This window comes from Electrona antarctica (genome assembly GCF_951216825.1).
Source record: "Electrona antarctica genome assembly, chromosome: 1".
Taxonomy (NCBI): Eukaryota; Metazoa; Chordata; class Actinopteri; order Myctophiformes; family Myctophidae; genus Electrona; species Electrona antarctica.
The window spans coordinates 609,896-621,902 of NC_136806.1; the positions used below are offsets into that span (position 1 = coordinate 609,896).

At 41.3% G+C, this 12,007-nt stretch overlaps 2 protein-coding genes across 2 annotated transcripts; both read right to left on the reverse strand.

Annotated features, from left to right (window-relative positions):
* Window positions 1–8,620: 8,620 nt before the first annotated feature.
* On the reverse strand, window positions 8,621–8,995 carry LOC306930271 (histone H2B-like; the record flags this gene model as incomplete). Its single annotated transcript, XM_079511139.1, has 1 exon — window positions 8,621–8,995. One exon carries the CDS (start codon window positions 8,993–8,995, stop codon window positions 8,621–8,623), a length of 375 nt encoding a protein of 124 aa, XP_079367265.1.
* A 1,928-nt stretch (window positions 8,996–10,923) lies between these two features.
* LOC306922752 (histone H4) lies at window positions 10,924–11,235 on the reverse strand (the record flags this gene model as incomplete). The annotated part of the gene is made up of 1 exon (XM_079500571.1): window positions 10,924–11,235. The coding sequence occupies one exon, from the start codon at window positions 11,233–11,235 to the stop codon at window positions 10,924–10,926; it is 312 nt and encodes a 103-aa protein (XP_079356697.1).
* Window positions 11,236–12,007: the final 772 nt, after the last annotated feature.

A 12,007-nucleotide genomic window follows, 5' to 3' on the forward strand; every position in this document is an offset into this window, starting at 1 on the left:
TTCAGAATCATATGTCACATGCTACTTAAAGAATTATGAAAATGTTATTGCCTAATCTAGGATGTTAATGGTATGGTCACATATGCTAATAACACGTTATTAGACACCTTTAGAAACATATTGGCGACTGTGGCTCAAGAGGTAGAGCAATCCATGGGTCGGCGGTTTGAATCCCGGCTCCTCCTGTCTACATGTCGAAGTGTCCTTGGGCAAGACACTGAACCCCAAATTGCTCCCGATGTGCTGGTTGATACCTTGCATGGCTTCCGCCGCAATCGGTGTATGAATGTGTGTGTGTGTGTGTGAATTTAATGCACAATCTATGTAAAGCGCCTTGGATAAAGGCACTATATAAATGCACCATTTAATTTACCAGGAGGAGACTAAAGCATCAAACGTAAATATTAGGACAATATCAGTCACCAGAAAAAAGGTTGGGCATTTTCGATGAATCTATCATGATTAAAATAGAGTTTGAAGTTACAATGGGTTTGTATAGGAAGGGGGCGGGGCAGCTAAAATTAATATCAAATATCTAATTACTGAATCAAGTAACTTAAAAACTGTCTGGAGTGCTCACATAAGCCTGAGATGATGCAATGACAACGCTTTTTTTAAAGTGAAATATCCCTTTAAGATGTTAAAAATCTGCATTTTTTTATATATATATATATATATATATATATAGGGGTAAATAGTAAAAAGGTATCGGCATCAAAATGTACTTCAAAATGACCAAAAGTAGGCTATGCAGGATGTCCCATTTGAAATGTTTAACAAAAAAACATTTGAAAATAGCAGATCTACAAGTTCACAATGTGTCACATCGCAATGTATTGATGATATGCACATGGCTGCCATCTTGCCAGCAAGGTGCTACCTAGGTGTAACTTCCCATAGACATCCCATTCATCCAGAAAAGTCCTATTTAATTGTATTAAATATGTCAAACTCATCAACAGCGCAGCTGTACAGAAAGCTTGAATTATCCTCCATCTACAAAGCATTTGTTTCATAAAAGCCACTGTAGACTTGTTATGAGCTACTCAACAGGCCTTGTGTACCACCGGTTATGAATGTGCACATAATGAAGGAGGCAGCAGGAGGTTGCTTTGCTGATAACGAGTGCTTCCAAACTCTGACACTCAGGAATTTATTGACAGGACGTAGCTCATAGGGGGGGAAATTGCACCACTCAGTTCACATGGGTGTGATTTTATGAAACAAACACTTTGCAGATTGAAAGAGGATAATTCAAGCTCTCGGCACAGCTGCAATGTTGGTGAGTTTGATGTTATTTAATACAATCAGATTTTCTGTTTGGATGAATGGGCTGTCTATGGGAAGATGCACCTAGGTAGCACCTTGCTGGCAAGATGGCAGCCGTGTGCATATCATCAATTGTGAGCTTGTAGATCAGCCATTTTAAAATTGCCAAAATATGGCTGTAGTGGTAAATGGACAATGTAGGCTAGTATGTTTTGTAAGAATACAAATCTACAAAGTATCTAGTAGTTAAGTTTCCAAAAAATATTAAGAGTAGGCCTATATTTTCCACAGCAGTGTTGTTTTCATCGACTAAGATGAAAAATGTTCGTCGAGCACCTTTTTTCACTGACAACTACACAAAAACTAAGCTATGATGACTAAATATACTATTGATTGTCAAAAAAAACTAAAATTTTAGGAAGGGACTAGTGGACAAGAGATCCACTATAAGTAATTTTACAATTGGTTGCATGCTGAAAATAGCCAATCTACAAGCTCACAACGCGTCGCAGCACGACACGTTGTGAGCTTGTAGATCTATATTCAGCAAGTGTAAAAACAGCCATTACGACAGCATCAAGGTCAGCCAAAATGCATTAGTCGACTAAAGCAACTGTGGATTTAGTCGACTAAAACTAGACTAACACTAAAGCATTCCAGGTGACAAAAATGTGACTGAAACTAAATGAAACCTATTCAAGAGAAAACTAATAGAAATTAGCTGCCAAAAACACTGTTCCACCTACTTCAGTAAATGTAGGCCTAATTATTTATGTCCCACCACTGTTGGGAAAGATAGTTTGTTTGTGTCAGTTTGCTTCCTTCTCTAAAAGGACAAACATTGCACACATTGTTGTCCATTTTCAACCACAATAAACAACCCAACAGTCCTATAAAAACATTAATGTTTAAACAGTAGCAGTGTTAATGGTGGACAACACCGTGTTTTATCAAACAAACATACCTTCCAGCAGCTGAGCTGAGAACAGTTCTTCTGTGTTGCGTGTCCGTTGTTACAACGCCCCGTTGTTCCTATTTATTTACAATAGCCCCGCCTACTGGATCCGGGGCTTTTTAAATACGTCACATGAATGTCCGTCCGTCATTGGTCAATGGTCAGAGTGATTGGATCATCCGAAATCCGCTGCACCTGGGTGGAGTTACACACACGCACGCACGCACGGGGAGGCGAGTGGTGGAACTTGGAATAGCCTGCACTCAAAAACGTTTATATTAAAATAAATTATCATGAATAAACAGATAGATAGATAGATAGATAGATAGATAGATAGATAGATAGATAGATAGATAGATAGATAGATAGATAGATAGATAGATAGATAGATAGATAGATAGATAGATAGATAGATAGATAGATAGATAGATAGATAGATTTATAATTCAGCTTACTGTGGACACACAAGCTGGAACTTTTGTACATGTTTTGCAGGTTCTGATTTATTTAACATAAACGCTGACTGCATTGTCAATGGCAATATCACATACTCTGGCCCGCTACTAGTTCCACATACTTAGACCTAGAAACCCCATTCAAGATGTTTTAGAAATATAGTGCTTTCAAATTTGATAAATGTATTAATGGACAATGGTAGATTTTGGCAAAAAAAACCAAACCTGATTATTTGAACCAGCAGGGTCATCCGTGTCGGTGCACCCGCTTCGAATGGGATCAGTGTATTGAAACGGGGAAAATCAGGTGCAATCAGGCCTTTCAATAGACTGAGTAGACGTCTACCCGTCTACTCAGGTGCTCAGTAGGTTGATTCCTTCCTATTGTGTAGGTTGATCTGTGCAGTTTAATGCATCGCATGCAGCTACTGGAGCGGTGCCGTGTCGTTAGTCAGAAGGTTCCTTGTTCCGAAATTACTATCCCTATCTCTAATCCTAACCTAAACATAACCGCAAGCACGGGAGCAGTGCATGTTCGATGTTCGACGCGGTAGACACCACGGCTGCATTGAAAGGAATGATCACCTACTGAGCTCCAGTAGCTGCATGCGATGCATTAAACTGCACAGATCAACCTACACAATAGGAAGGAATCAACCTACTGAGCACCTGAGTAGACGGGTAGACGTCTACTCAGTCTATTGAAAGGCCTGATTGCACCTGATTTTCCCCGTTTCAATACACTGATCCCATTCGAAGCGGGAGGTCCATCATGGTACAGTAGTATGTGATATCAGTCATGCTTCACCCTGTCTTGCAAAATATGTAAAGGATTCAAATGAAAGTTCAACTGAGAGGTGGAAGAACGGACAGTCACCACCCAACTCAGGTCCCTGACCAGATCCTCTGTCGGGGCCCGTCGGGGATCCGGTTCCGGGCTCCTGACCAGATCCTCCGTCGGGGCCCGTCGGGGATCCGGTTCCGGGCTCCTGACCAGATCCTCCGTCGGGGCCCGCGCCAAAGCACCCGACGTCATGCCAATACTACTGCATTCATTGACATTCTTGACTTTATCATGTACCATTCATTCAATTCATTCATTCTCAATGTAATCCCCTTTTCGTAATAAACGTCAGTGCATTCATTCATTCATTCAGTCCTGTGTAGTGAAATCTCTCTTAAAGGGCAACATTTATATAATACAATTCTCGGTGGAGCCCCTTGACATGTTTTCAGAAATGTGTATAAAATGTGTTTTGCCTCTTTCTTGGTGGCTGCATACAATTCCAACCCAACCTCATATTTTTTGGTGATTTATCCTGTTTTTCCTGTATTAATACAAGTGAATACTGGTCCAATCGCAATGGTGTGGTCATCAGTATGGTTTTAAACCACGGTATAAAGTATACATTTTAGTAATACTTAAAGGACCACTTCACCACTTTTCAACCTATATCTTCATATAATAGGTCCTCACTAATAATCATGAAAAAATGGCACGATTTTGTTCTACTCAGTCTGTGTCTCATAGGAGGGCTGTGGGTAGTTTAGAAACCGTCTTCATTAGGCAGATTTTTTTTTAAACAAGATTTTTTTACAAAAATATTTCGATTTTCATTATCGTGAGAACGATGGCTTCCATTTTCGCAATGCAACTTTTCAGGACTAGAAAGCCTGCCGTTTCTATTAGCTTGTATTCCCCATCGATGATGTCACTGGAAGACGGTTTCTGAACTGCCCACAGCCCTCCTATGAGACACAGACTGAGTGGAACAAAATTGCACCATTCTTTTCATGATTAATAGTGAGGACCTATTATATGAAGATAGGTTGAAAAGTGGTGAAGTGGTCCTTTTAATGAATATGTTTGTTTTGTGAAATTAACATCGTCACGTTACTCAGCGACATCATTTCATTTTGAAAAGGCCATTTCACATCAGTAAGTGGAGCCTGGTATGTAGAGACCGTTAGTGGTGCATGAATCATTTGCATGGCAGACACATCACCCTCATGCAGACACATCATCCTCATGCAGACACATCACCCTCATGCATACACATCACCCTCATGCAGACACATCATCCTCATGCAGACACATCATCCTCATGCAGACACATCACCCTCATGCAGACACATCATCCTCATGCAGACACATCACCCTCATGCAGACACATCATCCTCATGCAGACACATCACCCTCATGCAGACACATCATCCTCATGCAGACACATCACCCTCATGCAGACACATCATCCTCATGCAGACACATCACCCTCATGCAGACACATCATCCTCATGCAGACACATCACCCTCATGCAGACACATCATCCTCATGCAGACACATCATTCTCATGCAGACACATCACCCTCATGCAGACACATCATCCTCATGCAGACACATCACCATCATGCAGACACATCATCCTCATGCAGACACATCACCCTCATGCAGACACATCATCCTCATGCAGACACATCACCCTCATGCAGACACATCATCCTCATGCAGACACATCATCCTCATGCAGACACATCACCCTCATGCAGACACATCACCATCATTACTCGTACACATTTTATCCATACATCACACAATTCGATATACACTATCTCCATAGTCATGTGATCAACACGGATCTGCACCATTTCCCATATTCCTTCCTGATTGGCTAAGATTGGCTTCCAAAGCTCACATGATTGGTCCGTTTCGAACAAAATGCCACAAATCACAAACACAGGTCCTCATTCACAACGGGATTTACGCTCATAAAGTGACGTTACGTGAGCGGGGCGTGGGCGGACAGGCATTTACGTGGATTCCCACATTACGTGGGAATTCATGAACTTGAACGTGAACTTGACGCTGACGTTGTTTGTTCGGAAATTCCGCTAAAAGCTGCGCCAGCTCTCATGGTCGTGTACGGCTTGCGTAGATTTATTAAGAAGGCTTTAGTCTTCATGCTGAATCAATTAAAAGTCCCCAAATCTCAGATAAAATATGTAGGCATGTGTCTGTCCCATTGGTCAGCACATACAAAAATGATAGCCTATATAAAAGCCAAGTATCACTTGTATGCCTAAATGCATGCATTCTAGAGGCAAGTTAGCCTAGAGTCCCATACAGAAACTGCCCCCGAGCCCGACACCTTTTTATTTCTTTATTAGAATATTTCTAGCATGCGCGATTGGGGCTGCTCACTCGGCAGCCTTCTACTCGCAGTAGGCCTACAACGCGTTGTGAGCTTGTATATCGGCTCTCGCAGACTCGCGCTGCATGTTAAAAAACAAACTCACAATTATAATAAGAACATACACTTATCTGCATTCTGCACTGTACGAATCCAACGTGTAGTAATGTCTGCAGTATAGGCCTATTTCAATTGTTTCGTTATGGAGCTCCTTTGAGTCAGTCTGACTGTCGGTGTGGGGAGGGAGGGAATTAGCCCTATATAAAAAATAGAAGACCACATTAGCCTATTTGAATGAATGGCATCGGCGTGTTTGAAAGTCGGCCAGTCATATCATAGTTTTAAGCCAGCTCACCTCCACTCGCGCTTGTTCACAAACAGACAGACAAGAAAGGCTGTTGATGATGATTATTATTACCACTGTAACTCGCTGATCAGCATGTTGACAGAGACTCAGCCAATTAAAGTTTCACGTAGGCCTAAATGCCTTTGCTGCAAGCACCTACCTGCCTCCATTTGCGTCGTGGTATTAATTTATAATATGTATATTGATCACATGCGGACGCCACACAGAATAGCCAAATCTTACCTGCAGCTGAGGAAACATACAACGTAGTTGGATCGGATGAAATATAGCCTTAAGTCCCACGAGAAAAAAAAGAAAGAAAATATGTCCTGTGTCCATTTATATTTGCTTTCCAAATCCGACAGTGCAGGGCAGGGAATCAATCACCGCAGTAGACTAATCAATAGGGCCTTTTATCTTTGCCGAGTTTTAATATAGCATTTGGTCGTGTGGTGAACACTAGTACAAATTAACTTCTTTCTCATTATGTGAAAGTAACTGTAACATCAGTTAACTTATTAACGTTCTGACATTTAACAAGGAGTGAAGCAATGCGTGCCAAGTTGGCAAGTTTCGTTTATAATTATATACATATAACTCGCGCTGTTTGCTTGAAGATCTGTCCGTGCAGACCCGCCTGTCAAAATTAACTGCTCTACAAGCTCATCGCGGCTGTTGTATATAATTTAAAACTTGGGAATCCTCTGTGCAGTCTATGATGACGTATTTCGATATTTCCTGTTGCCTTATATGGTCGTGGATGTTCCCTCTAACCAGGCGACACCAGGCGAATCGCTTGGAAAAAATGTGGAAAGGATACACTCGGCGATACACACAAATTAAGTGATTACACCTGGTTCCCTGAATAACACGGGACTTAACCGTAGCGTGATCGGACGGATTTTCCGCTATCTATACGCATGACCTTTACGCTTCCGTTACACTCCGGTTATAGCGCCACCATGAGGCCGATTTCTGCAAAACACATTGTTTATATTAGTCGCACAGATTTCATCCAAATCTCATGCAAATCGGTATACATGATCTCTGTAGTCATGTGATCAAGACGAGTCTGTTTGATTTCTCAGATTCTACACTGATTGGCTAAGATTGCCTTCCAAAGTCTTCAGGAGTGGCCCGTTTTGTACAAAATGCTGCACATGTCCTGCTCATCCAGAATTCTATCCTCAGAGATGCTATGAGTGATCTGGCTCTGCATTTCCTCAACAAAATGAAGAAAATTGTTGCAAAAAACAAACAAACATGTTTATATCACTCCTAAACATTTTGCCAAACATCACACACACTCCTATCCTCCTGGTGGAGACCTGTGCCCAGAAGGGCACTTTTTCTAGTTGTGGGTGTTATTGGCTTACAAAGCTCATGAAGTCAGCCTGCAGTACCATGTTTTAAAGCTCATGAAGTCAGCCTGCAGTACCATGTTTTAAAGCTCATGAAGTCAGCCTGCAGTACCATGTTTTAAAGCTCATGAAGTCAGCCTGCAGTACCATGTTTTAAAGCTCATGAAGTCAGCCTGCAGTACCATGTTTTAAAGCTCATGAAGTCAGCCTGCAGTACCATGTTGTTTTAAAGCTACACCTGGCTACATCTTAGCCAGGTCCACTACTATTGAGGTGACTGAATCAAATCTAACATTTGGGAATGAGATCATATTAAATACTTTTCTCCATTACAAACTAGTCATGTGAATGCATTAACAGCAAGCCAAGGGTTTCTATAAGCAGGTTGGTGACCTCTAGTGGTAGAGTAGTGACATTACATGTTATCTCTGAATCTGACAAATAAACTAGCAGGCTATAATTTAAGATTACTGGTATTTATTATTTGAGATTTAGTACAAGGCACCATAACTGCAGAAATTAGACAGAATGTCCACACACAATCTGATGTTAGTTTAACTTTGATAGTGGGAAAATAAATAAAATAAAGCTTTTACTGTGAAGTCTAGCTGTGTTCCATAGCGTTACTATGGACAGTTTAAATATCTGCAAAGTGAATGTGTGCCATGCTTGCAGCTGTTCTGACACCCACATTCCCCCATGATAGACATTTCAATTAAATCGTATTAATCCAACACTATGTTTATATGGAATGATATATTTGCTCTTATTTATGTCATGTATTTTTAATTTGTGGGTCATGTTTATTTTACATGACTGCTAGTGAACTGGAGCAAATATGAAATATACAGTACTTAATTTAAAAAAAACAAGGTTACATGCCTAGTTTTAGCATTGTTAAGATTAAAGTCAGAAGATTTAACTAGACTAAACGGGATTAGCACCCAGTCTGTAATGGCCATTTGCTAATATGTGGATAAACCCTTTCTTGGAAAAGATGGGTGGTCCTTAAAAGGACCGTTGTGTTTAGAGCCGACAGAACAGTTTACTTGGAGCTGGTGTACTTGGTCACAGCCTTGGTGCCTTCAGACACGGCGTGCTTGGCCAGCTCACCGGGGAGAAGCAGGCGGACGGCGGTCTGAATCTCCCTGGATGAGATGGTGCGGCGCTTGTTGTAGTTAGCCAGTTTGGAGGCTTCACCGGCGATGCGCTCAAAGATGTCGTTGACGAAGGAGTTCATGATGCCCATGGCCTTGGAAGAGACACCGGTGTCAGGGTGGACCTGCTTCAGGACCTTGTAGATGTAGATGGCGTAGCTCTCCTTCCTGGACTTTCTGCGCTTCTTGCCGCCCTTTACGGAGGTCTTGGCGACGGCTTTCTTGGAGCCCTTCTTGGGCGCTGGCTTTGCTACTTCAGGCATGTTTTTTTCTCAGTGTACTAGTGAAGAGAAGTGAGTTGTGGCCGGCGTTGCACCAGTATTTATAGCACGCCTATGCAAATTAAGTGTGCGACTCCCACTATATGATTGGCTGATCTGATCCTGCCACAAAGAGGGTGGTGGTGGTGTCTTGTCTTTGTTCCTGCATAATGTTTTCCCGCTCGTGCAACATGGTGAGGGGTTAATTAAGAATTTAAATATATTTTGGGTATTAATATTGGGCTATTAGGCTACATTTCCCCATGATAAAGGTCTATTTAGATGTTCATTAAGACAGTGGCAATATTCCCATTATATTATAATATCACAATGAGTTAATTATTGTTATTAATTTATACAAATGCTGCTCTTCTGTGCTTATACAGCCAAAATAGAGAGCTGGCAGTGGCAGGCTCACACAGGCGTGTGTGTGCGTGCGTGTGCGAGAGAGTGCGTGTGTTCTTCCCCTGTTTATTCAAAACAATGAATTGTTCTCCAGTTAAATATTCTGAGCATTCCAAAGTAAGATGATGATCAGCTGAGTGGGTCTCATCATGTCCTCTAGTCCCACCTGACAGAAACCTTCTGCTGAAACCAGGAACCTCATTGAGTTTGTGGCTACAACTATTACACTCAGTCAGAGGTCTAGTGTATTATTAAGCACTTCATCTCTCGATATGTGGAAAGTTGAACTGAGTTGGCTCTGTAGACTGCTTGTTCTGCTCTGATTTCCCTGTACAAAAACTGCCTAAATAGCCCAATTTGCTTCACTGTGTTGCATTGTCAGCTTGTAGATGCCCAGCTTTCAGACAAACAAAAGGTGAGGGCGCAAAATGTGATTGGCCGGAATTACATTTGTGATGATTAGATTGACCACGGAATATTATGTATGATATGAGCGAGAGTGAGAGTGTGTGTGAAATGTTTTTTTTTCTGTCCAATCTAAATAAATAGATTGGACAGGATACAAAAGTATGGTACAAGCTTAACAATAGTTTTACTTATAAAAAAGGGTACATACAATGATTTGCGTATCAAAATTGTTAAAAGCAGTGTTTGAGGTACTACTTGAAATGGGGAGAAGTGGTTATTTCACAAAATAACACAAATCAAATCTAAAATGGAAAGGGATAATGGTCCTTTACAGGACCGTTTGTTCAACCAATGACAAACAGGTCAGTGATGTGAACAGAGAATAATAGAGGGTATGCACGTGACATCATCATCAAACCGAAGGTTATGCAGGAAGGCCTACTGAGTGACAAAAAATACTTTCTGGCCTTGACAGCCCATACATACAAACAGAAAAGTCCTTTCTTGTTGCATTAAACATCGTTAAACAATGTTAAACTCACTTTGCCACTCGATTTACTTTATGCATGCACATACCCTCTATAGCATGCACCCATAAGCAATGACCCAACAGTTGAATAATATACAGATTACAATATCAGGTATGCCAAATCTATATACAATGTAATGCACAACTGTCACAATTCAATATAGCATATCATATATAAACACAATATAAAGCACGTCAGAGAAATAATAATAATAGTCAACCCAATCAAAGTATCACCTTAGCAGGTATAGCTATTAAAGGGAAAAAAACACACCCGTGTGCAGTAAGTGGTGTAACTCCGTGTGGGGTTCCCCGGGGGGGGGGGGGGTTCCAGACACACAGGAACGCACTCGGGGTGGCCCGATTCCGGCGAGCCGCCCCGGGTCCAAAATGACAGTTAATGTGTGGGGGTCCCTCTACTGTACTGTCACACACGAAATCACATTATATACAGTCAATAGTTCATTTTATAAATAGTTGCTATATATGCCATTGTATAAAAATATAATAGTCTGAATAAACTCTTTAAAGAAAATATGGGCGGCTCTTAAAAGAGCCTTTGGGTTGTTGGTAGATCAAGTCAGCATCGTTAACCTCCGAATCCGTACAGAGTGCGTCCCTGTCTCTTCAGAGCATAGACAACATCCATGGCGGTCACGGTCTTTCTCTTGGCGTGCTCGGTGTAGGTGACGGCGTCACGGATCACGTTCTCCAGGAACACCTTGAGGACACCGCGGGTCTCCTCGTAGATCAGACCGGAGATACGCTTCACTCCGCCACGGCGAGCCAGACGGCGGATAGCGGGCTTGGTGATTCCCTGGATGTTATCACGAAGCACCTTGCGATGGCGCTTGGCGCCTCCTTTTCCAAGACCTTTTCCTCCCTTTCCTCTTCCAGACATCGTTGCTTTAGCAGTAGTTCAAGAAGTGAATGATTTGAGAGCTCAGAGCCGTGCCTTTTTATGTATGTTCTGAGGACGTAAGGGAGGACAGGCATAGAGCTGCGTGGGCGTTGCCGATGTGCACCCCCCACACACACACACGCACACACATACTCCTCCCCCTTGGTCACATTATCCATTTGTTTTTACAGTAATGTTGCTATTCAACTCTATAATCATATCATTTCTGTTAATTTGTGTAAATATTTTTGACACTCCAATATTGCTTTCACTGTTTTTATTGGTTTTATTCCTTTGGCATTATTCTTCTTCTTTTTAACTCCCTAATAAAGTTGATTTTTCTTCTTGCCCCTCATGTGTAAAGTGTATTTGGGTACTGGTCACTACTCAGAAAAGCGCTACATAAATGTGTAATATTATTCAATATCAAATATTATAATGCAATATATTATTATAAAATACAATACTTTATATGTAAACCTCTGTAAAAACCCTTGGAAGGCATAAATAATAACATTCCATGACTTCATGGCTTATTTCCCCATGCTGTAGTCTCGATAATGTAGGCCTTTATGATTTGTCATTGTCCACTATTTAATGTTGATTTGAACGAAACTGATTTATGGTTAAGCAAATGCTGGATTAGAACTGGCTTTACAATTGCGTGGTGTTTGATTTATAATACACATGTATAAACTGCCTGGTGCTCAAATGATCACCATTATAGTGAGGATAAGAATCGGATACTCTTATAAAACAATGTGGTTGGCTC